The sequence below is a fragment of the Halichondria panicea genome, chromosome 2 (assembly GCF_963675165.1).
Source record: "Halichondria panicea chromosome 2, odHalPani1.1, whole genome shotgun sequence".
Lineage (NCBI taxonomy): Eukaryota > Metazoa > Porifera > Demospongiae > Suberitida > Halichondriidae > Halichondria > Halichondria panicea.
The window spans coordinates 8320761-8345522 of NC_087378.1; the positions used below are offsets into that span (position 1 = coordinate 8320761).

A 24762-nucleotide genomic window follows, 5' to 3' on the forward strand; every position below is an offset into this window, starting at 1 on the left:
TGTAAAACGTGTGAATAGCTAGCTCTCTTTAGGCCGTGGTGCAAAGTGTCCAAACTGTTCGTAGGGAGAAGTATGGGATCCTACCAGACAACGATGATCCTTCAGTTGATAGCTGTGCTGACGTCACTCTACACAGCACAGTCCACTGGTGAGTGTGTGTACATTGGCACTGAGGGTCTAATGATGATAATGTCTTCTGTTTTATATAGGCTTCCAGTTTGTGACGTGTGGGTCGGTCATCAAATTGGCCAACTCTGAGAGCAATATTCGTCTCCACTCTCATGAGGTCAAGTATGGGTCAGGCAGTGGACAACAGGTACACCCCCCCCCCTCCCCCCTCTAGTAGTGTCTGTGCTAATGAGGTGACATTATTTTACAGAGTGTGACAGGCGCAAAGTTTGTTGATGATGTGAACAGCTACTGGGTGGTGAAGGCAGGCCACAAGGACACCTGCAACAGAGGGTATGTGTATGTGGGAGGAAATGTTAGATCACTCATGTTGCCTCTTCCCTTGTAGTACTCCGATCAAGTGTGGGTCCGTGTTACGCCTCCAGCACCTTCAGACACGAGGCTACCTTCATTCCCATCACTTCCGCTCCCCTCTCTCCAACAATCAGGAGGTCTCTTGCTTTGGAGGGGACAACACTGTCGGAGACACAGGTATGGAATCAGGCAATCTCCACTATTTACTGGCACACCCTGTCCTTACTAGTATAGTAGATGACCGCCACCCTTCCCCCTCCTCAGGTGACAACTGGACAGTGGAGTGCAGTGGAACAGAGTGGAGGAGAGATGAAGCTGTGAGACTCAGGCACTCTGACACTAATATGTGAGTCATGTGCTCTCATTGTTACATGTCTAGTCATGTGTTCAGTAGTTGTAGCTCCTTACATTGCCTAGTTGTACACAGATGATTGTCCTCTGCCCTCCCAGGTATCTCCATGCATCTGGTTCAACATATGGACGTCCTATCCAGGGTCAGATGGAGATAGCGGGGATCAAACAGAAGTCCGGGGGTAACGAGTGGAAGGCCATGGAGGGCGTGTACATGGAGCCTGTCGACGGCAAGAACAACTTGTAGCATTGGGAACATTTAGATCAACTTGTATATCAAATTTGTAATACATGTTCAGCATTTCTGATCACATTATGAAAAGCTATTCTAATTGCACAAAAATGCAATTTTTCTGTTATATAATTATTATTGAAAATCAAACACTGAATCATAAAATATATAAAACAGTATGATAATTATGCATAAACAATTATTATTATGCAAGCTAAAATTTTGTGGGACGTTACATTAGAGACAAATCGGCCTATTTAAGAAACATGCAGATTGTGTGCATGTGACTCTACCCTAGCCTGAAATTTGATCATTTCATGTGATGGATGCGTTGTGTGGAATGGTTACAGCTTTTTATGCTCTGTACTCCCCTCCTATAATTACTAGCTCTCCACATTATTATTGTGTGGTGTTCCAAGTGTTCACTGTGTGCATACAGTCACTCCAGAATAGGCCCATTATCTGTTCTTTCATCCATTATTCATTCTTGGAAAATCTGCCTATTATTCTCATCTGATTATTCCCAAAAATGTGACTATCCTGGTTCTCTGTTGAACTGTTCACTTTACCCATGCATTTTTAAGTCAACATGGTTATGCAAAACTTAATCTAATGATCTTTACCAAAATTGGATATGGACTAAAATTATTCAAGCAGAAGACTAGCATTTTGGGTGATAATTAATTTTGTGCAACATACTGATCATTGACTGTGTACATTGCATTTATATATATTATGATACTGATTCTGTGTGCGTCTACAGGACTGACCACCAGCCCATCACAAGGGACTCTGTATGGAGGTGTTGACTGAATGTCACGAATTACTGAGTCATGCATAAATATCTCATCAATTGAAGGATTTTTAAACGAGAAATATGGATGAGATTCTGTAGTAATGATTGTGTACTGAAATTATTATCATTACCAACTTATTTAACTATTATAATAATTAAAAATTAAACATAATTATTGTCATACGAATTGTAAGCCAATTAAGGAACAATTTGTAACTACAGCAATCAGAATAAGAGTAGAGCTGCTTGTAGTGTTGGTTACTGCTGTCCATCCCAAGCAATCAACTTGAAGTATAGGCATCGTAAAGACGTGCCATACAACATAGCTAGCTACTCATCTGTGTGTACGTGTATGCTGTTACAGTGGCTTCTCCATATGCATCAACCTGCACAACAGAGAGCATGAAAGACACGCCATACAACATAGCTAGCTACTCATCTGTGTGTATGCTGTTACAGTGGCTCCCCCACACACAATCAACCTGCAGAGAGCATGAAAGACTTGCCACACAACATAGCTAGCTACTCATCTGTGTGTATGCTGTTACAGTGGCTCCCCCACACAATCAACCTGCACAGAGAGCATGAAAGACATGACACACAACATAGCTAGCTGCTCATCTGTGTGTATGCTGTTACAGTGGCTCCCCCACACAATCAACCTGCACAGAGAGCATGAAAGACATGACACACAACATAGCTAGCTGCTCATCTGTGTGTATGCTGTTACAGTGGCTCCCCCACACGCAATCAACCTGCACAGAGAGCATGAAAGACTTGCCACACAACATAGCTAGCTACTTATCTGTGCGTACGCTGTTACAGTGGCTCCTCCACACAATCAACCTGCACAGAGCACATGAAAGACTTGCCACACAACATAGCTAGCTACTCATCTGTGTGTATGCTGTTACAGTGGCTCCCCCACACAATCAACCTGCACAGAGAGCATGAAAGACATGACACACAACATAGCTAGCTGCTCATCTGTGTGTATGCTGTTACAGTGGCTCCCCCACACAATCAACCTGCACAGAGAGCATGAAAGACATGACACACAACATAGCTAGCTGCTCATCTGTGTGTATGCTGTTACAGTGGCTCCCCCACACGCAATCAACCTGCACAGAGAGCATGAAAGACTTGCCACACAACATAGCTAGCTACTTATCTGTGTGTATGCTGTTACAGTGGCTCCTCCATACACAATCAACCTGCACAGAGAACATGGAAGACTTGCCACATAACATAGCTAGCCTGTTTTTGTAGATGCAGTTAGGGTGGCCCCTCAAGGATACTGTACACAATGGAGCTACTCATCTGTTGTGTAGATGCAGTTAGGGTGGCCCTCAAGGATACTGTACACAATGGAGCTACTCATCTGTTGTGTATATATAGATGCAGTTAGGGTGGCCCTCAAGGATACTGTACACAATGGAGCTACTCATCTTTTGTTGTGCAGACATCAACCTACCATCATGGAATGTATGAAAAACACTGTACATGTAGCCAGCCATACTCATCTTGAATGTGTCCATACATACATGCAGCTACACACACTAGACTTGTAATAGTGGGCGTTGAGATCCGAGCCCCGCCCCTAAAGAGATGTGGGGGCGTACAGCCAATCCCGCCCCCTTCCATACCCTGCAATATAATTATATATGCAGAACATGCAGTCATTGATCAGGTTAGTAATCCTTCCTGGGTCCCAGAGCAGCATGGCTTGTCTGTACCTGGGGGAGAGAGGAGACAAAAGCAGTGAGAGAATGGAACACTAGTACAGTAGCTAGTAGGAGGAGCTGTGTGTGTGTGCATTGTGGCTGCAAGAGAACAAGCAAATGCATGGTTACATTGAGCGCAGCAGTTCAAACAAAACCATCCACTCACATACCAGCCAATCACCACCACAGCTGACAAAACATCACCAATAATACATTATATTATCAATACTCCCACAATCCAACACCAAACAATCAGCAGTGTGTTGTGCAGAGAAGAGATGACAACAACCTCCAGATAATTATTATCAACACAATACCAGACAATCTGTCAAACCAACTGTGCAGAGAAGAGACAGAACTTCCCATCATAATAAACCAACCACAACAACCAATCAAATCAACCACCACCAGTAGTTTCCTCCCCAAGGGACTAATACAATAAGGGCATAATAAACTAAAGGGACCCTGTGACTGTGAGTACCATTAACTGAGCACAGAAGTAATCAACCAGAATGTGTGGGATGGTTCAAACAACAGTAGACTCACAGAGACAACACCTCCTTGCTCTTGAAGCCCTTGTCGACTCCAGTTGTAACAAGCCTGGCACGCAAGGCTTGCACAAGTGCTCAAGACTACTCTTTACTAAACCAGTCAAAGGCTACAGTTCCCTTGGCACACCTAGGTTTAGTTAAAGCCTGAACTTACCAATTCCATGTGCAGTAGGCACAGAGTTAAGATCCTAAAAAAGCCGTTATAACAGATTAGCATAAGTCAAGAAGCAGCAGTTGTCTAACTATATTATAGCTAGCTATTTTCTAATGATCCTAGCTAACTAACTATTGGAACTGATAACGAGATCTTAACACTCCCAATTATGGCAGGACCCTGTGCTGCTTTCCCTTTAGGCAGGTACTAACAGCAGAGTGCTCCCTCAATAGACTGGAATGCCATGAGTAATCCATCATTGCACCCCAAAGGCTGGTTCGACAACGGTTCCAAGAACAAGAAGATGCTGTCCTGCGACCCGACTGTTGAAGAACCTTCCACACACATTCTGATTGATTACTTGAGTGCTACGGACACCACCACCCCCCTCCCCCACCAAAGGGTTCAAGGCCATGCAGGTAATAGACTCTTAGCCACGCGTATATAAACAGTACATAAAAAGCGTTGTCGACACGAGTTTAGCCATGCATACATGCATTTAATGTGCGCTTTGCTGGCAAGTATGTATCTATTAAGCTGCATGACCTACACACCTCACAGTCAAGAAGAGGCCACATTCCTTAAATACACACGTCCTTAAATACAAGAGCAGAAACCTTCCACTCTCAACAAACAATGCAACACCGATACACTCAAAGGCCAGAGAGTGAACAACCAATCTAATAGCTGCAACAACATACACGCGTACACGTGCAACAAGCGACAGACAAGATGAATGCAGAGGTACAGTTTCAACTTACAATAGTCCGCTGGAAGGCTTGCGTTGTTGCGTTGGTTCTTGCAACACAGTGGAAGTCTCGCGATAGTTCTGCAACGCAGTGGAAGGCTCGCGATGGTTCTTGCAATACCGTGGTAGGCTTGCGATAGTTCTGCAACACAGTATATAGTAGTAGGCTCGCGATGATTCTGCAACACAGTGGAAGGCTCGCGATGGTTCTGCAAAAAATCAAGTCAGTAAAACATGACCAAATAGACAGCAAACAATGCTACAATGCTCCACAAGGCTAACATTCCTGCAAACATGCAAGCTACAAGCAAAGAAACTCACCTCTTCCAGTAAGCCACTTTGCTTCTTCCTCAAGCTTCAAAGGAACTGAGCTTCTGGAACTGGATCTGGGAATATTCCAGGCCATTGACGTCAGAGTCTCCAAGGAAATGCCATGGAGACCGACAGTTCCCACCCATGGAGGAGACCGCAGGAGTACTAGCTACAAGGTGTTGCGAGTATTGCGGTAGATTGCGAAATCTGTCCCACACAAAGTGAATAAATTATACGCATGCGCAGTGTCCCCCTCTGGATGGAGACCACGCCTTCTTGCAGGTAGAAAGGCGTGGTCTTTAGTCTAATCAAGTGGTGGTAGCTAGCTTGGACTGCTACTAGCAGCTCAATAAGCTATAGTGAGGGGTGGGAGATGAGACAACATCGGAGGAGCTCTCATGAAGGTAGGAGCTAACCTGCAGTGTATGCATGCAATCTCATGACCTCCCACACCACACACACACACACACACACCCACTTGTACGTTGTGTGTAGATGTCGTCAGAAGGTGTGAGTGATGTGCAGAGCTATGAACCCAACCAGTACATATGTGGGGGCGTGGCATCAGTCGTCAACGTCATGGTAACCTTCCCCATTAACAAGGTCATGTTTCGTCAACAAGTTCACGGCATTCGACTCTACAAAGCGATTGGTCAGCTTCGTCTGGAGGGCAGGGTCAACATGTTCCGAGGCCTACTGCCCCCCCTCTTACAACGAACAGCCACCGTCTCCCTCATGTTTGGCACTTACTCTAACTTCCACAGGATCATTGAGGAGACCTTGCCTTCTCTACCGTACCTCCCCTCGCATATACTAGCAGCTGTCGGTGCCGGCACTACTGAAGCTATTCTAACCCCCTTCGAGCGGATACAAGTAGCGCTACAGGTCACCAAGCATCATGACTGGCTACAGAACACATTTCACGCCACAAGAGTCATTGGTTCCTACGGTGTAAGGGAGTTGTATCGAGGCTTCTCAATCGTCCTTCTCCGGAATGGGCCCAGTAATTGTGTGTTCCTTGGTCTGAGAGACCCCCTGCAGAGATCCCTCCCACAGTGGGAGAGTGAGGTGGGGGACACAGCTAATGCATTCCTGAGTGGGGCGGGGCTTGGAGCAGTCCTCAGTACCGCCTTTTTCCCTCTCAATGTCGTCAAGAACCGAATGATGATGGACGTTGGTGGGAGATTCCCGGGAATATGGGAGACACTACAAGTGACGTTGAAGGAGAGGGACTACAGATGGCGGAAGATGTTTCGTGGAGTCCACATGAACTACACACGATCGTTCCTCTCCTGGGGTATTATCAACGCTGTATATGAACTACTCAAAAAACATTTCCCCTGGCATCAGTATTATGAGTGGACTAGCTAGTACTAGTGTGTCTCTTTTATATAATGGGTTTATCACATATTCATTTTGTACCACCATAATTACATGAGCAAATTTTTTATAACTATACAAGTACAATACATGTTGCACTTTAATTAATAAAATTACACTGTATAATTGTAAAAAAATTTTTATTGGAATTACATTGTTTTTTGGGTACTTGTAAATCGAATTGTGCTAACACCGTAAAAGTTCCAATTAAACGATTGATTGGGTTGATTATGTGTTTCTATGGTAACTAGTGGTATATAGGGGGTGGTCCATCATCAACAGGATCAACAGGAAAGGACAGGGGCGAGAGGAGTGGCTCTTTCTCTTCCTCTACTACACCAAGACCCTGTATGTGAACAAGAGCATCAATTAATGCCTGTGCAATGATGGCAGGGGCATCCTCACTTGTGATTGCTCCCGGGAAGTTGCCTCCATAGCTTTGTTGTAGGTGTCAATACGCTCGTTAAACCACGCCGCCATATCCGTCCTATCCTTGCCTTCACCAATGAACTTCCTCCACAGAGGCTGGTCATACTGTAGGGGGACATGATACTGATTATAATGAAGGGAGGTGTACTGTAGCTAAGGACTTACACAATAGTGAATGGAGCAACTGAGAGGACACCATAGCAACACAGTGAAGAATAGCACACAGCCGACTATGTTCTCACTAAGGAACACTCCTACATGTGTGTAAAGAGTGAGGGTGTGTAGTGGGTGTGTGGTGTGTGGGTGTGACTCACTGAAAGCGTTGACATCCAGAGTGATGATGATTTGCCATATTCTAGAGATCTGATCTTGAGTGTTGACTGAACAGCTTCCCTACACAACAACAGTCAAACAATAAACAACCTGGCACTCAACATAACTATAAAACACTTCTCATTTGAATTCGAATTCACCCCTTTCCTAAGGCCAACTCCCCCTTCAGTATACTCTCACATTGACACAGGCTCCTGTAGCACAGGAGGCACCATCAGAGAGGGAGGTGGTTGTGTTCAGTTGGATCAATGGTGAGCACACACCCCCACCATTGTTACAGCAGAGGAGACACTCGTCCTCGTCTACACACTCACATGGCGTCATTCCGTTAACCACACAGAGATCTATACATATTCCACCAGCATCACATCTGCCACTGTGTGTGTGTGTGTGTGTGTGTGTGTGTGTGTGTGTGTGTGTGTGTGTGTGTGTGTGTGTGTGTGTGTGTGTGTGTGTGTGTGTGTGTGGGGGGGGGGGGAGGTTCCATGGTAATCACACAATATACACAGCAATGCTTATCACATATTAGATAAGTGCGATAATATCCAAACAACATCAGTAATCTATAAGCAAATGCAATGCACAACTCCAACTCAATTTATGAGCACTCAAAGGTATCAAAACAGGCCCATTTCAGAACATTTAATAACCCAGCCACATAACAGCTTTGCCCAAGTGTAAGCTATTGCAGTTACTGATTGTAGAATCTGCAACAATGCAAGATTGGCCAAGAAAGACAAAAAAAGGCTAAAGCCACCACCATTAGTCCAACCATCACTGCTGGCATACGGTGTACACATGTGACTCACTTGATACAAGGAGAGCCCTCAGGTGCTCTGGGTGAGGAGGGGCAGATGGTGTCAATACCAGTGAATCTAGGTCAAGGGAAACACGCACACGTACACACACACGCACACACACACGCGCACGCACACGCACACGCACACACACACGCACACACACACACATGTACTAGGACAGCTGGATGGTGGAGACTAGACATGAACTGTTATATTGAGGATATTTGCAGAAGGCGTTTGTAACACAGTTGAATGAGATATCTCTCTCTAGTCGACACACTGTTGTGGTGGGGGCCACCTGACAGCCACGGCAACACACTGAGTTCTGATCACTGCAGTTAGAGACAGGTTAGAGCATCATGTGAGAGCTAATGTATAGTGGAAGAGCAAGTCAGGTTGAATATTGGAAATAAAGCAAGGTTAGCCTTTGCTTTTGGATTTCGACTAATCACAGCTAGAACTAGTATCTAAGCACAACATTGGAAAGGAAATTGGACAATCTGAACACAAATTAAAGGCTCTCAATGTACCTGCATGATGACGAGTTTTTAAAGGTACATTCCCTGGTGCAGCAGGGGTCAGAGTCTGTGTTCCCTACATCACACATCTCGCCATCGTCCACACGACGATCACCACAGTTGCTTGTGAGGGTTTCAAAACATGACTGTGCCTTGGCTACCAGCACCTGCCCTATACTAGTGCGACTGCATGATGAGAACATCTGCAATTATAGGGGGGGGTCCATAATCATGCACAGGGGGAGGTGGTCAGATTATAGGGGGGGTCCATAATCATGCACAGGGGGAGGTGGTCAGATTATAGGGGGGGTCCATAATCATGCACAGGGGGAGGTGGTCAGATTATAGGGGGGTCCATAATCATGCACAGGGGGAGGTGGTCAGATTATAGGGGGGGGGTCCATAATCATGCACAGGGGGAGGTGGTCAGATTATAGGGGGGGTCCATACTCATGCACAGGGGGAGGTGGTCAGATTATAGGGGGGGGGTCCATAATCATGCACAGGGGGAGGTGGTCAGATTATAGGGGGGGGGTCCATAATCATGCACAGGGGGAGGTGGTCAGATTATAGGGGGGGGGTCCATAATCATGCACAGGGGGAGGTGGTCAGATTATAGGGGGGGTCCATACTCATGCACACAGCCTTTCTGATCGAAGCAGCTCTTAGGAAACAGATATCTCTAACCCTTATCCAGACACTGTATAGTGGGTCATTTTCAGTATTTTCGTGTTGTAGTTTAAAAGCATCATCCGAAAATTAAAACTGTGAAATTTTTTTACCGCAATACATGCAGGTTCTTAATTTTGTAGTTCATACAAAAATGTGCACTAACAAAAAAGACCCACTATACAGTATACAGTATAGAGGATGATCGACTCACTGTGTGTGTAGGTTCACTGCCATCTTGTGCAAACTGGTTCATGAGCCATCCACCCCCACAAATGGAGGGGTCGTGATGTGCCCCCCAGTTGTGACCAAGCTCATGTCCCGTCACTCGTACAAGCTCTGACATCACCATCACTTGCCCACGGTTACGCAGAGTCGTTAGCCCAGTGTTGTATATGACTTGCGGAGCTCCAGGAAGTGCGTTGTCGCGAAACCCTGAATAGAGTAGAACCAAAATTTAATTACATTACCAAGAACTACACTTCGTAGTTTTGATGTTAAAATTACACACACACACTGACACACGCACACACAGCCCCCCTCCACACACCCCCCTCCACACACACACTGACACATAGCCACCTCCACACACACCCACGCACAGCCCCCCTCCACACACCCCCCTCCACACACAGCCACCTCCACACACACCCACGCACAGCCCCCTCCACACACACACACCCCTTCCACACACACCCACGTACACACAGGGACTTACTGGTAGAGCACACACCACCGGTCTGACTGAAAGAGGGACTGGCTATGTTGGCCAGACCCAGGAGTCCAGAATCAAAGGTACGATCCACAAACAAGTGGGCCAAACAGTAATCACTCCAATCAGAGAACCTCATCCGACTGAGCAGTTCTCCAGCCTCAATGTTTTCATCATCAACATTGTAGTGAGTGGAGGCAGCAGTTATGTTGGGACGACTGTGGACCAGGACCTGTGAGAGTATGGAGACAGTCAGTGGTGAAATGGTTTATTTGAGATTACGTCGATCTTGTAGCGGGTAATCTTCGAGGGCCAAAAAAACTGCTATCGTCGAAACTAATATGCGCGAAATTCACAAAATAGCTAATTCCCGTTAACACTCAAATGACCTGATGATCAACTCACTCCTTTGATGAAGAGTCCGATATTATCCTGGGTAGAGCCGGAGGAGTCCAATATCCACTCTGTTTGTCTGTATATCTCAGAGTCTACACTCAACACTAGTTGGATCTACACACGGAGGGGGGAGGGGGGTAATGGAGGTCAGGGTTCATCTTAGCTAGTGACTCACCATGTAGTTAGCGACACTCTCTCTGTCCATGAGTAGGGAAAAGAGGGTGTGGTCAGCAATTAGGAGTATAGGACACGAGTTGTCACGGATACGAGGTCCAGACTGACGTTTGAGACGATTGGAATCAAACAGGTTAGAGGTTGAATGGAACCTAGACTTGTCCAGATGCAACTCTGGTACTGGAATGGAGGGTGCCACGGTGTAGTCTAGCATTGCAGAGTCCAGTCTGTCCAGGACCTGAGAGGCCTTGTAGGCAACCATGTGGAAGGGGTGTGGTTTGGTGAGGTAACGACTGGAGGGTTCGATGTGGTAGGTTTCATTGTGTGTGGATATGAGTGCCGAGAGGACACCAGCTCCTGAGAAGTGGGCTGTGACTCGTGACCCCTCCTCCCCTGGAGTGAGGGGGTGGGTTATATAGTGAGGTTACAGTATAGCTATATAGCGGGTTATTTTCGTATGGTAGAGCATCATACGAAAATTAAAGTTACCGCAATAAAGTTAATTGGGCAGTTCATACGAAAATTTGCACCAACAAATATGTTCCTACTATAATTATGGTATATTGTGATGTTCTTACCATGTACGTAGCCATGATAGAACTCGTTTGTGTTGACATGGAAACGCTCCAACTCCCCATTAGGGGTCTCTGAATAAGCTGCAAAGTTGCGAGCCAATCGTCTACTTGGACTGAGATGGAGCTCAAAATGTCTGTAGGACGTACACGTAGGTCATGTGATTAGGGGATTCCCCCAGGGGGTGGGCTTACCTGCCGAGGGAAGAGAACTGTACTCGTCTAGTGTGTGGGCGTTCTGTGAGGGTGTGTGTGAGGTGACGTGTGTGGAGAGTGTCGTAACCAAGCAGTACAGAGTCCAGCACATCGTATCCACCTGGAGACAACAACATTAACACTGGGTGAAGTACAATCACCATACAACAGTGCAGCTTATTGACTTGTGTACAGTACAGTGTGTATACTCCACTCACCGTCTGTCTGGAGATGACCACGTGATACCAGAGCTCCCAGTACTAACAGAACTGCCTCTAGGCGCACTCTCATCCTTCTCGATCTCATAGCTGAACACAGTACATACCACTCATAGTATATTGTAGCTAGCTGAGCTAGCTTGTTTATCTTGATCAAAAGTGGGCGTAGGCCTGTGGGGCACTACTCGAGGAAGAGCGGCCTGAGATCTAGGCTAGCCTGGCACCCTTTGACCCCTTGCCAGGCTTCTAAATAAGCCACCAAAGCGCTAAAGTAATATTGAAATCAGGCGACAGGGAAACAGACAATCATACAAGACTCTCGGAAGACTAGACAAGCGCTATATTAAAGCTAGCTAGACTAGTACATGTAGTAGCAACCGAGGCAGACATGAGCAGTGAGGTCCTACAGAACGGCCATGGACCGAGCATAACTTTAAACGAAGTCTCTGAGTCAATGGCAGAACTAGATCTAGATAGCCTTGACACTCCAGTCTGTACTGATGATGGTTCCTTTGCTGCTGATGATCCACCAGTGGTAGAGATAGGGGTAAGGCAGACACTGTGCACACTAACCTGTCCCTAACCCCTCCTCTCCTGTGTAGAGAGACCTGGACACACTCACATACAGTGGCAGTACCATTAACGATCTTGAGGTCCAACTCACACACAGTAAGGATGATTATCAGACAGTGCTCATCCAGAGTAAGAGAATGGTGGAGGGACTCAGACGAAAGCTCAACAGCCATATAAGGAAGTCCGAGCCCTTCATTGAGATATGGCGGAAGGCTAGACAGGTGGGAGGGGCTCCTGTAGTTTATGGTTTAATAGTTTAAACAGTGGTCATAGCAAAGACCTCACTATGTCTTAATGAGGTGATGTTATGTCGTGTCTATGTTATAGTTCTCAGATGTCATCATCTTTCCGTATAGATACAGGAAGAGTCAAACAAAGCAGCCATGAGATATGACAAGGCCAATAGTCAGCATGCTGCCTCCAAGGAGATGATACGCATGGCAGAGTCCCAACTAGGGAGTCGTGTGAAGACAGAGGAGGATGCTGTTGATCCAAGCTCCCCCTCTCCCCTTGACCTTGCCTGGCAGGAGATGCTCAACCACGCCACTCTCAAGGTGAAGGCAGAAATAGTAGCTCAGTGAATGTCTTAGCATGGGGGGGGGGAGTCTAACAGCCGTAACTCTGTTGTGTATTAGGCTGGGGGGTCTAGTGGCCGTAACTCTGTTGTGTATTAGGCTGGGGGATCTAGTGGCCGTATCTCTACTGTGTATTAGGCTGGGGGATCTAGTGGCCGTAACTCTGTTGTGTATTAGGCTGGGGGAGTCTAACAGCCGTAACTCTGTTGTGTGTATTAGGCTGGGGGGTCTAGTGGCCGTAACTCTGTTGTATGTATTAGGCTGGGGGGTCTAGTGGCCGTATCTCTGTTGTGTATTAGGCTGGGGGGTCTAGTGGCCGTAACTCTGTTGTGTGTTAGGCTGGGGGGTCTAGTGGCCGTAACTCTGTTGTGTGTTAGGCTGGGGGGTCTAGTGGCCGTATCTCTACTGTGTGTTTGGCTGGGGGATCTAGTGGCCATATCTCTACTGTGTATTAGGCTGGGGGGATCTAGTGGCCGTATCTCTACTGTGTATTAGGCTGGGGGATCTAGTGGCCGTATCTCTACTGTGTATTAGGCTGGGGGGATCTAGTGGCCGTATCTCTACTGTGTATTAGGCTGGGGGATCTAGTGGCCGTATCTCTACTGTGTATTAGGCTGGGGGGATCTAGTGGCCGTATCTCTACTGCGTATTAAGCCACCACAGTGACTATTAGGAGACTTACACTCAATCTCTACAACACTTGCATAGTTACTACTTGTCCCTCTCCCTATTAGGTTGTGGAGACAGAGCGTGAACGTCGAGCAAGTGAGTTAGAGCATCGGTCAGTACTAGAGAAGGTTCAGCATGTGATGGAGGAGTACCGTGCTGCAGAGAAGAGACTCAGGAACCATATCATCAAGTCAAGGTGGGGGAGGGCATCACATACATGTACTAGGAGTTCTATACAAACTTGACAGAACTAGATATTGTGTATTTGTTATTGTAGCTGTATTTGCTGTGATTGTTCTGAATACCCAGAGCACATGTACGGCCGTTATTACCTGCATTCGTGTACAGTGTTGATTAGTGTATCCTCCGCAGGCCCTACTACGAGGAGCGTTACCGTGCCAACCAGCGATTAGGACAGCTACGACATCACATGCAAGAGTTGGAACGCAAAATTGATGAGAGCAAACAAACGTACACAAACACTCTAAAGAAGCTAGAGCTACTCAACACTGCGATCCACCATCGCCGTGCCTTGAGTCAGACTATCCCTCGAGGGCACTCTGGCTCTGGGGCAGACCCTCGTCTCTCTTCCTCCACTGGCTGCTCCCCTCGACAAAGACACAGAGACATGAGTGATAATGAGAGTCTGGACAGTGTACAGGTCCCTAGAGGGTTCACTGGCAGCATTGGCTCATTACCCTCCATTGGTATATCCCCTGGCAATAGCCCCACTCCACCTCTTAATACATCACCTGATGAAAGCTCAGAGACACACTCGACTAGCGGGGGGGAGGACCCTGTACTAACAGAACAATCTAAGCTAGTGACATCATCACCAGAGGAACTGTGTGCTAGCCAGCTGGTCAGTCATTGTCTAGCAGCAGCCGTACAACACGTGGACCAAGACAGTTAGTAGTGCTACTTATGTTTTGTGGAATGAAAGTATATACATGTACATGGCATTGAACACATTATTTATTTTTCTCTGTATTGGATTAATTACGTTGTGCACATTGTGTTATACAATTTTACAGATGTGCTTATGGCGACCATTACCCACCCACCACTGCAGTAAATATGACGATCATTACCCACCACTGCAGTAAAGGGTCATCGAACTAGAAAGCCCAATAATCCAGATTTCTAAATAATGACCCTCTTTGTGTAACTTTTCATCCTCCCATCTCCCTAGCATAGCTAGCTAGCGCTTGTCTTCACGATGAGCGCTCTGATGATCCTCTTAGTCTTGTGCGCCTGTACTGTCTCCACATACGCCTCCAACTACAAGGAATCAGAGAAGGTACTGTATAAAGAGATGTCATGGTGTGTGGTGTGAGTAGGTGGGACACATGCAACTATGGTATAGGTATTGACGTACGCTGTGTGTATGTGTGTACAGGTGCCGATATACGTGAACAAGGTGGGGCCGTACTTCAACCCCCAGGAGACCTATCATTATTACACCCTCCCCGTCTGTGTACCAGACAAGGTAGGCAACCACACAACCACACAACTATGCATTCATTTTTACAATCTATATAATTATCTGACTCCTAGATTGAGCATCGTAGTCTAACACTGGGGGAGGTGCTGGACGGGGACAGAATGGCCGTCTCTCTTTATGAGATCAAGTTCAGGGAATCATTTGATCGGAAGGTCCTCTGTACCAAGTCCATGACCAATGAGAATATGGAGGCTATAAAGGAAGCAGTGGAGGACCTATACTACTTTGAGTTTGTGTATGGTGAGTGATTGTGTGTAGTGGGCGGGGCTTAATGTATTTGCCACACCCACAGATGACCTCCCTATACGAGGGTTCATAGGTCACCTGGAGGAGGGGTCGTTTCTGCCTCACAGACACAAGACGTTCCTCTGGTCACATCTTCACTTTCATTTCGAGTATAACGGTGACCAGGTGTGTGTGTGGTGTGTGGTGTGTGTGGTGTGTGAATTAGCTCATATTATAATTATAATTATAGTGACGCTATTATATATATGACTATATATATACAGGTGATATCAGCCAACGTGAGCACTAAGGGTATGAGCCCACTCTCTCTGGATGACCTGGAACCTCCTTATAAGGTCACCTATACCTACAGTGCCAAGTGGACCCCCACCAAGTAAGCCACCCACCCTCCACACACAGCTGCCCCCTCACACACCACACACAGGGTCCGCTATGCTGACAGGAACATCAAGAAGCAGGTGTTCTTCCCCAAGAGTCTAGAGGTAAGAACTTGAAGGTGTGTGTTGACTGTTATTGACCTCTGACCCCTGCCTGCAGATCCACTGGCTGTCCATCATCAACTCTGTAGTGCTGGTTTGTCTGCTGCTTGGCTTTGTCATGCTCATTCTTGTGAGTGCATTACACACACGTTGCTTACTATCCTCAACTGTCCATGCCCCTCTAAACAGTGTTCAGTAGCCTAAGCTACATGTAGGCTATCACAACAATGCTAAAAATACGTTATAGATCCATAAGAGTACTAGAGTTGGCTCTGTAACTAGAGTTTTGATGGTCCAATTTCAACGATTTTATGATTTTCTGAAAGCTTAGAAGGAGCCCGTTCAGATGGTATGCTCATTTCTCAAATTTGAAACAGGCCATAATTTCCTGTTTTCGGAAAAATACCATGGGCTATATATTATATATATAGCCCGTGGTAAAAATAAATGTTCGATTTTAAGGTACCATCTTAATAAGCTCATTGTAAGCTTTCAAAATATCATAATATTAACGTTATTGGACCAACAAAACTAAAGCTTTGGCCGTTCAAAGATACTTCATTTAACGCTGTGAGTATAGTACCCTATTGCCTTCCCCTCCGTGTAGTTACGTGTGTTGCGTAATGACTTTGCCCGCTACAACCTGACGGATGATGAGAGCGAGGACATTGACCAGGATGACTTTGGATGGAAGATCATCTCCACAGATGTATTTCGTTACCCTCCTCATAAGAGCATCCTCTCAGCCGTCCTTGGTGAGCTGGGGGGGGGGGGTTGGTAGTGATCAGCTAGTGGCTTATAGCTAGTGGCCTATATAGCTAGTGGCTTATAGCTAGTGGCCTATATAGCTAGTGGCCTATATTATAGCTAGTGGCTCTTAGAGAAGGGAGATTGTATCACATGTTGTATATTATGACTAATGAGTGCTTGTTTGTTTGTGCAGGTAATGGCTCTCAGTTTCTGGCCCTGTCTGTGTTCATCATCATCCTAGCTATACTAGGCATGTTCAACGTCCACAGGTAAGCTAGCCCACACACCCACACCCCTCACACCTCACACATCCACACCCCTCACACCTCACACACCCCCAGGCACCACGCTATGAACTCGGCTGCTATCCTCCTCTATGCCTTCACTTGTTGTATCTCTGGGTTTGTGTCCTGCAACTTCTTTGTTAAGCTGGGTGGTCGTAACTGGGTGTGGAACATCATTCTCACCAGCTGTCTCTTCTCCCTGCCATTCTTTGTTGTGTGGAGCTTTGTGAACACAGTGGCCTTCATCTATAGCTCCACCCAGGCCCTCCCCTTCACTACTATCCTGCTCATCCTCACCATCTGGCTACTAGGTAGGTTGTGTGTGTGTGTGTGGGTAGGTGGGTGGGTGTGTGTGTGTGTGTGTGGGTAGGTGGGTGGGTGTGTGGGTGTGTGTGTGTGGGTGTGGGTGTGTGTGTGTGTGTGTGTGGATGGGTGTGTGTGGGTGTGTGTGGGTGTGGGTGTGTGTGTGTGTGTGTGTGTGTGGAAAGGAGGGCAGAAAGCACAAGGTTGTTATGCGACAGCATGGCCTATTATTAATTACAATAGGAATTTTTTTAAATTTAATTAGAGAAAGGGGGTTGTGTGTGTGTGTGTGGTGCTTGCTGACATGGCTGTCCATTTTGGGCTTTATTACATGAACATGGAAGCGACTAGGAATTTGTTATTAGGCAAGGGTAGTATTTATGTGCATGCTGACATGGCCATGCATTAGGGCTTTATTAGCAGTAGGGCTTTGTTATGCTTAGTGAACACATTACTGAGTGCTGAGCTTATTCTATTCCTTGCAGTGGGTTTTCCCCTGACTGTCCTGGGTGGTATACTCGGTAAGAACATGGCGAGTGGTTTTGATGCACCGTGCAGGACCAAGAACATAGCCCGGGAGATCCCAGCTGCCCCCTGGTATCGCAGCCTCCCTATCCACATGGCCATTGGAGGGTTCCTACCCTTCAGGTATATTCTCACTTCAACTTGGCGGCTTTAGTGTCTCCTGTAACTTTTTGTCTCATATATAACCTTGTGCTTGTGTGTGACTGCCCCGCCCCCTCATTCCCTGCAGTGCCATCAGTGTTGAACTATACTATATATTTGCCAATGTGTGGGGGCGTGAGCCGTACACTCTGTACGGGATTCTATTGGTTGTCTTCTTTATCCTCATCAGTGTGACTGCCTGTATCTCCATTGCCCTCACTTACTTCCAGCTCTCCACAGAGGACTACCGCTGGTGGTGGAGGTCTGTCTTCTCCTCAGGGTACGTAGGTCAAACACACACACTCTGTGTAGCCTTCCCCAATAGCCTGGGTCTAACTGCATGTACAGTAGTGCCATGTACAGTAGTGCCATGTACAGTAGTGCCATGTGCTCATAATTGCTATTAGACTAACCTCTCCCCCGCTCTCAGTACATATACATGTAGTGACTAACCTCTCCCCCACTCTCAGTACATATAGTGACTAACCTCTCCCCCGCTCTCAGTACATATAGTGACTAACCTCTCCCCCACTCTCAGTACATGTAGTGATTAACCTCTCCCCCACTCTCAGTACATATAGTGACTAACCTCCCCCCCGCTCTCAGTACATATAGTGACTAACCTCCCCCCCGCTCTCATGCTCAGGTCAACCAGTCTGTTTGTGTTTGGATACGCCCTCTTCTACTACTACAAGCGCTCACACATGTATGGTGTGCTGCAGACTGTCGAGTTCTTTGGCTACACAATGTTGGGGTGTTACGTGTTCTTCCTCATGCTGGGCTCTGTGTCGTTTTTTGCTTCCCTCACTTTTGTCCGCTACATTTATCGCAATCTGAAGATGGACTGACATTGAATAGAGAGACTGATTTAGAGTTAGTCACTCTCGACATGATGCATACGTTGACAATATTGTTCAGTTTAAATCGTATTTTGCTTTAATATAGTTATAATTAATCATTGACATAATTTATTATTATTAGTTACATGGTCCAACTTAATGTAATGTAATGTACAAGTTCATGTTCGTCTACACTGCATACTAATATGTTCTTCTTGACCTTTGAACCGACACGGGCCACTGAGCCTAAGCTTTGTATAGTCTGTTTCCATGGTAACACGATAGCAATATAGGAGGAGTGTACTGTACGGGGATGTCCCTGATAAACAAGGTAGTCACCACCGTACTTCAGTCCAGTGGTTAGAGTATAACCACGCCCCCAGAGATCCTTGTACACAAGATAGCACCGTCTATCCTTATCAGTGCCTGTAGTGTGTGTGTGGTGTGGGTGTGTGGTGTGTGTGTGTGTGTGTGTGTGTGTGTGTGTGTGGGTGTGGGGTGGATAGATCACAGTAGAAGACCTCTAAATAACTGTACAAGGCTTGATAAAGTAAACAGAGATTCTAGTCTACCTATTGGAATGTTATTACACTGAGCTAAACACACGTGCTCCCATGCAATGTATATATAATAGGAAACTGTGGCGCTGTATATACGCCCATAACTAACCTACCTGGGTATGTCCAGTTGGTGCATGACTGGTAGGCTGAGGATGGTCGAGGGTCAGAGGTGACAATGGTTACTAGGGGACTGAATGATGGGTGCTCTCTGTAGCTGCCCACCTCTAGCCGTGCTCTCTTGGGCTCACTGGGTGCAGTCAAGACCTCACCATCACCAGCAGTGTGCTGCAGTCTGGCCTGCTCTCTCTTCTCTAGGTAGCTAACAAACTGAAGGAAAGATTAATACATATGCATGACAGGATATTATGTCTGTGTTCCACCCTCCTCTATGCTGTGTCCCACACCTGTGTCTGGAAGTCTTGTTCCCTTGCTGCATTAAATGCTGCCACTTCTTGTTGAGTGGAGGCGTGAGGTGAGTATTCCAGAAGCTCCAGGACTCCTACACTCAAGGAAGTGAAAGGTCACAGTTTGAAACTAAAAGGATGTTGTTGCTTAAGATAGTCAATATTATGGTATTGGGTGTCATGATTGAAATATTCAGTCCTACTTACTGACTGTCAACATGCCATCACGTTACAAGTGGTATGTGAAGTGACACAACAAACTATCACCTTTCTCCACGAGCAGAGTTGCCTCCTCTGGAGATAGCTTCAATGGCAGCCCCAGCTGTGCATTCTGTCGAGGTTGTCCAGGGAGAGCTCCAATCAGTCCCGAGCAGATCCTCCACTCTCTGTCCAGGCACACTGCATCTGTAGGACCGGGTCATGAGGACATGCACCAAACCAACCACCCACCCTCTGCATTCCACACCAGTGCATAGCAACCATGCACAAATCCATGGATTTTTGGCATGTCTACAGAAGGAAGCAATCAGATGACCTTTCAGCCCAAGGGAATGTACAGTCATGACGTTGCGTTGCTAGATGCATTTAGATGCTGATGTCATGCTGCTTTTAGTGCAAAATTAAAAATAAAAGCTGCGGTGGTGTGCTGATGAAAGAGCTAGAGAGACTGGATTGCACAACTTCTGTACAGCTTGCTATATATCTCCCAGGCCACCTTTCACCATCAGACACCAATCTACGACAATTAGCGAATACACTACCGAGTGAAGTAATTGCAGGAACATTGTGCAAGTGCTGAAATGGTGGTACCGACTGGATCATCAGGACTCTAAAACGGTTGCTGTGTGCAAGTCGCGGGCTGTAGTTGACTGATCAAAGCTGCTCTAATATTGTAGCCCCTTCTGCAAACGGCTGGATCTCTGCAACGGACTGGCTGAAAATCCTTTTAAAATTTGAACACTGGAATGTCTTTGTTAGAACATTTGGACCGTCTTTACAACTATGACAATACTCAAGAAGTAACAGTACGACAAGAGCCAAATCGGCTTGCATTTAAACCAGGGACCCCTCTCATCTCGCTGGACCACTACCTTATTGAAGCCACTGATGACTCCACTGATAACCTGAGGCCTGCCTACAACGTCAAGACTGGGGAAGCTCTGAGTGCTAAACTGTACGAACATACAACGTTCCATGTCAAGTCCCATTTGCTGTTAGCCAATGTACAAGGTGTATGCAATGTACTAGATGTCAAGAAATCTAATGAAGGCGTGTTGGTGTTCACACAGCAAACCCACGGCGATCTTCATGGTTACCTACGAGAGAAGAAGCGACTCAGTGAATCTCAAGCCGCCCCTCTCTTCCGACAGATAACCGAGATGATTGCCCACGCCCACTACCAGAGGATTGCTCTGAGGGACATCAAGCTCAAGAAATTTGTGTTTACAGATGAGAGCCGGTGAGCACGAGTGGTGTGTGCAGTGTGGGGGCGTGCAGTGTGAGGGGTGTGCAGTGTGGGGGCGTGCAGTGTGTGCAGTGCAGGCATGACACGGCATAAAGGGTACTAGAATAGTGCTGAGTTGGATAAACCTTATTATTGTATTCATTACATATAAGTATTCATGGCATCCCAAACAAAGATACTGTGTACATAAACTACAAGTGTGACCACATTGCGCAATATCCTATAAAGGAAATTCATACTCTAATATCTCTGTCTCTGTCCCCCACCACAGCACTAGTCTGGCTCTGGCCCACCTCGATGATGCACAGCTTATGGACAAGACTGGCCTTCTTACTGACAAGCGTGGCTGCCCTGCCTACATTTGCCCTGAGAAGTTAGAGAGTGACAGTTATTCTGGCAAGGCTGCTGATCTGTGGAGTCTGGGCGTTATCCTCTACACTCTATTGGTTGGAAACTACCCATTCTTTGACAGTACCCCTCAGGAGTTGTTCTCAAAGGTCCGCACGGGCTATTACCAAGTACCTGAACATGTGTCCTATCTGGCAAGGTCCCTCATAAGCTCTCTGTTGACCTATGACCCCACGCAACGTGTTCCTGCCCTCGCAATATTGGAGCACCCTTGGTTCAAACACACGGCTTCTGAGACAACCATAACAACAGACCAAACCGTCCCTAAATGACTGTACTAAGACTTTTATTATTAGTGGCAGTTTTCCCTGCCTTTATATTATCGCTCTGTTCCATGCTTACTGTATGTACACGTACCTCTACCTCTTGTTTGGCACTTAGCGTGTAGCTAGCTAAATTATTTTCCTTTTTTTTTATGCTTTATTTGTGTCCCACCATCATGCAACATTTGTCTGTACGTCTGTCTGTTTGTCTGTGCTCTATTGCAACTTCACATCTGAAATATATTGCACCATTGCTATTTGAACTTGAACATCACATGTTTTCCTGCCCAAATAATTATTACAAGTATGAACAAAATTGATTCCAAAGGCAATCATAAATGAGTTAGACATAAAAGGAAGTGAGGCATAATAATAAAATCATGTACCTAAGGAGAACACTAGCTGTTAAGAGGCTTTTCCTAAGTCAATCTTTTTCCTGAGGGCTCTTGCAGAGTGATACAGCATTCCATCCAGCATGCCAGCCACTGTGAACACTCCACCCACAATAGCACACACACCCGTCAGGAAGTGGGTAAAGGATCGGCGATGTTCAGTCAACTGGACCATCATGGGACTCAGGTCATACATGAAGAATACACCTGTCAAGGACAACAAGGAAGTGAGATAGCGTCTGATCATAGTCTCTGTGCATTACCTGGTAGTCCACTATGGCCAGCCACTGCTCTAGCTTCCTTACTGTGCTTGGTGACAGAGAACTGGTTAGTCCTCAACAGCTAATAGAGAGAGAGAGGTGGTTAGTTGGGGATGAGGGGAGCATCATTCTACACATACCTCTCCTGAGAGCTTGTGATAGATAGTGGGGACCACCTTGATAAAGTACTGGTACATCAAGCCTCCTGTAAGAGTGGATCATGACACACACACACGCACACACACACACACACACACACACACACACACACACACACACACACACACACACACCACCCACTCACCAGTAGGTAGGTCCACTTGTTGGACCTGCGTGTAGCCATTGAGGGGGTGGAGTTGGCCAGGGTAGTCCTCACCAAAGGACAGATGACCAATTGTGTGAGTGAAGTTGAACTAGTGGGAGAGACAGCACAAGAGTCATCACAAGAGTCATCAGTAGCTATAATGATACTGGAGTTGGCAGAATCTTTGCGACCAGTAAAAGCGTTGAGCGTTCCTTATATGGAATATGTGTACACTGTTTTACTACTTAAGTGTACAAATTAACATAGTCCATCATTATAAGGAAAGCACAACACTCTTATTCATGTGTTGCAAAGATCCTGCAAACTCCAGTATGCATACCTTTTTCACACCAAAGCTCTGGAGGTCATGAACTGCAGCAATAGAGATAAGGAATGATCACATGAGCACTCACACTCACTCACCATGTACGCTGTGTTGCTGGAAGCTCTTCCCAGGAGCAAAATGGATATTGCCTGCCACCTTGCTGACCTCAATGTAACCACGGATATTGCATCCTTCGTTCACTTGATCCTTAATCTTGTCAGTCCATCCTTCATTGATGCATTGAGATATTCCTGTGGGGTTGTTGAACGCCCAGCCCTTGATACGATATGCCTCTCGTACTTGTTCACAAGTGTTGCAGCAAGGGATCTCTGGTGACTCAGCACCATAGCAACTGGAGGGAGAGGGGGTTAGCTGTGGTTCATACTCACCAAGGCTATAATAGCCGCTCTTTCTTTGAGAATGACCTAAACACATCATTATAGATACACCTTTCAAAAAGCTACAAAATACATATCAATTATGAAAATGGAAAATGCACTCGAAATTAGCTATCAAAACAGACCCATTTGGGGAAAATCACTCAATAATAGCTCATGCGAGAATGGAACATTTCAATCTGAAACGCAATCCTGATCTCTAAACACATCATTAGATAATAAAATCTTAAGGAATTTGCTTTTTTTCCAAATTGTTGACAGTACACACTCTACCTCTTGCACACATCGTCCTTGACAACGACGGCAGGTGCTGTCTCAGTGGGTGTGGTCTCATTGCCTTCAGGTCCTGTCCCCATCTCAACAGGTTGTGGTTTCTCCTCCGTGATTGGTTGGCCGTCTGTTGTGAGTCGTTGCTTGAACACACTGTGCAGGACATCTAGTTGATGCTCTCCTGATACATCCATGGCATCAATGCTCAGATCTAGAGTACAGGGGGGTTATTAGGTGTGTGTGTGTGTGGGGGGTGCGTGGGGGTGTGGCGTTCACAGTACAGTGTGTGTGTGAGGGGGTGGCGTACAGAGACAAGGCATTCGTTGAAAACTGAGGTCAAAGTTGATCTTCATCTTCTCTCCTCTGGACGTGTCTACATAGAGCTCCTCTCGTATCTGTGTGAGGGGGCGGGGCTATAAGCACACTCTAGTGAGGGGGCGGGGCTAAACACACTCTGGTGAGGGGGTGGGGCTATAAACACACTCTGGTTAGGGGGCGGGGCTATAAACACACTCTAGTGAGGGGGCGGGGCTATAAACACACTCTGGTGAGGGGGTGGGGCTATAAACACACTCTAGTGAGGGGGCGGGGCTATAAACACACTCTGGTGAGGGGGTGGGGCTATAAACACACTCTAGTGAGGGGGCGGGGCTAAACACACTCTGGTTAGGGGGCGGGGCTATAAACATACTCTGGGGTAGCTACTCACTTACGTCAGTAGAGAGGAAGTAGGCAAGCTCAGAGAGAAACAGGATAACAATAATGGCTCCACTCAGTAGTGTAACTGGAGGGGAGAGTACAAGCAGAGTTCAACAATGGTGGGGGTGTACGTGTACGTGTGAGTGGGCGCGTCCTCAGTTCATGACCTATAGAACATTCATTGCTGCTCTTACTCGTAGCTCCACCATATGTCTTCACTCTGAAGTCCTCGAGAGTCTTTGGATAAGCGTCAAACTGTTTCAAACGGCTCACAAATCCACTCGCCATCTTGCCTTCCACTTTGGTCAGTTTAATTTTACTTTGCTAGCTCTAGTGACCTCTAAACTCTTTCGAAAAATTAGAGTTGAAGAGCAATTAC

At 46.4% G+C, this 24762-nt stretch overlaps 8 protein-coding genes and 1 long non-coding RNA gene across 11 annotated transcripts; 5 read left to right on the forward strand and 4 right to left on the reverse strand.

Moving 5' to 3' along the window:
• The first annotated feature begins 5 nt into the window (after nucleotides 1–5).
• Nucleotides 6–1216, forward strand: LOC135330847 (stromal cell-derived factor 2-like). The gene is made up of 6 exons (XM_064525789.1): nucleotides 6–148; nucleotides 210–316; nucleotides 380–462; nucleotides 518–660; nucleotides 748–829; nucleotides 934–1216. Exons 1-6 carry the CDS (start codon nucleotides 73–75, stop codon nucleotides 1079–1081), a joined length of 639 nt encoding a protein of 212 aa, XP_064381859.1. The 5' UTR covers nucleotides 6–72; the 3' UTR covers nucleotides 1082–1216.
• A 773-nt stretch (nucleotides 1217–1989) lies between these two features.
• On the reverse strand, nucleotides 1990–5554 carry LOC135330852 (uncharacterized). Of its 3 annotated transcripts, none has more exons than XR_010392882.1 (3): nucleotides 5361–5549; nucleotides 3337–5248; nucleotides 1990–3220 (listed from the first exon to the last, which is right to left on the reverse strand). It is a non-coding gene; the product is annotated as an uncharacterized LOC135330852 (long non-coding RNA). The 3 variants fall into 3 exon arrangements; XR_010392881.1 differs by having other exon boundaries at nucleotides 1990–3243; XR_010392880.1 differs by having other exon boundaries at nucleotides 1990–5248; nucleotides 5361–5554.
• A 56-nt stretch (nucleotides 5555–5610) lies between these two features.
• Nucleotides 5611–6883, forward strand: LOC135330837 (mitochondrial nicotinamide adenine dinucleotide transporter SLC25A51-like). The gene is made up of 2 exons (XM_064525779.1): nucleotides 5611–5755; nucleotides 5847–6883. The coding sequence occupies exons 1-2, from the start codon at nucleotides 5750–5752 to the stop codon at nucleotides 6720–6722; spliced, it is 882 nt and encodes a 293-aa protein (XP_064381849.1). The 5' UTR covers nucleotides 5611–5749; the 3' UTR covers nucleotides 6723–6883.
• LOC135330813 (ADAM 17-like protease) lies at nucleotides 6782–11933 on the reverse strand. Its single transcript, XM_064525752.1, has 15 exons — nucleotides 11748–11933; nucleotides 11530–11650; nucleotides 11341–11471; nucleotides 10764–11155; nucleotides 10598–10702; nucleotides 10199–10424; nucleotides 9695–9915; nucleotides 8824–9014; nucleotides 8518–8625; nucleotides 8303–8362; nucleotides 7674–7869; nucleotides 7475–7553; nucleotides 7326–7414; nucleotides 7137–7265; nucleotides 6782–7077 (listed from the first exon to the last, which is right to left on the reverse strand). Exons 1-15 carry the CDS (start codon nucleotides 11833–11835, stop codon nucleotides 6979–6981), a joined length of 2235 nt encoding a protein of 744 aa, XP_064381822.1. The 5' UTR covers nucleotides 11836–11933; the 3' UTR covers nucleotides 6782–6978.
• A 76-nt stretch (nucleotides 11934–12009) lies between these two features.
• LOC135330824 (SH3 domain-binding protein 5-like) lies at nucleotides 12010–14611 on the forward strand. The gene is made up of 5 exons (XM_064525765.1): nucleotides 12010–12294; nucleotides 12350–12541; nucleotides 12677–12874; nucleotides 13630–13760; nucleotides 13937–14611. The coding sequence occupies exons 1-5, from the start codon at nucleotides 12136–12138 to the stop codon at nucleotides 14475–14477; spliced, it is 1221 nt and encodes a 406-aa protein (XP_064381835.1). The 5' UTR covers nucleotides 12010–12135; the 3' UTR covers nucleotides 14478–14611.
• An 80-nt stretch (nucleotides 14612–14691) lies between these two features.
• On the forward strand, nucleotides 14692–18785 carry LOC135330820 (transmembrane 9 superfamily member 1-like). Its single transcript, XM_064525761.1, has 13 exons — nucleotides 14692–14864; nucleotides 14964–15053; nucleotides 15122–15308; nucleotides 15361–15479; nucleotides 15578–15687; nucleotides 15739–15796; nucleotides 15852–15923; nucleotides 16401–16548; nucleotides 16737–16812; nucleotides 16885–17138; nucleotides 17616–17778; nucleotides 17885–18076; nucleotides 18443–18785. Exons 1-13 carry the CDS (start codon nucleotides 14784–14786, stop codon nucleotides 18642–18644), a joined length of 1752 nt encoding a protein of 583 aa, XP_064381831.1. The 5' UTR covers nucleotides 14692–14783; the 3' UTR covers nucleotides 18645–18785.
• LOC135330839 (tRNA-splicing endonuclease subunit Sen34-like) lies at nucleotides 18755–20191 on the reverse strand. The gene is made up of 5 exons (XM_064525782.1): nucleotides 20050–20191; nucleotides 19867–20004; nucleotides 19600–19694; nucleotides 19309–19522; nucleotides 18755–19061 (listed from the first exon to the last, which is right to left on the reverse strand). The coding sequence occupies exons 1-5, from the start codon at nucleotides 20105–20107 to the stop codon at nucleotides 18778–18780; spliced, it is 789 nt and encodes a 262-aa protein (XP_064381852.1). The 5' UTR covers nucleotides 20108–20191; the 3' UTR covers nucleotides 18755–18777.
• A 373-nt stretch (nucleotides 20192–20564) lies between these two features.
• Nucleotides 20565–22004, forward strand: LOC135330834 (tribbles homolog 1-like). Its single transcript, XM_064525777.1, has 2 exons — nucleotides 20565–21058; nucleotides 21336–22004. Exons 1-2 carry the CDS (start codon nucleotides 20565–20567, stop codon nucleotides 21742–21744), a joined length of 903 nt encoding a protein of 300 aa, XP_064381847.1. The 3' UTR covers nucleotides 21745–22004.
• A 7-nt stretch (nucleotides 22005–22011) lies between these two features.
• Nucleotides 22012–24737, reverse strand: LOC135330827 (endoplasmic reticulum-Golgi intermediate compartment protein 3-like). The gene is made up of 10 exons (XM_064525767.1): nucleotides 24578–24737; nucleotides 24398–24468; nucleotides 23992–24079; nucleotides 23688–23895; nucleotides 23115–23368; nucleotides 23032–23063; nucleotides 22692–22800; nucleotides 22528–22592; nucleotides 22391–22469; nucleotides 22012–22334 (listed from the first exon to the last, which is right to left on the reverse strand). Exons 1-10 carry the CDS (start codon nucleotides 24669–24671, stop codon nucleotides 22141–22143), a joined length of 1194 nt encoding a protein of 397 aa, XP_064381837.1. The 5' UTR covers nucleotides 24672–24737; the 3' UTR covers nucleotides 22012–22140.
• Nucleotides 24738–24762: the final 25 nt, after the last annotated feature.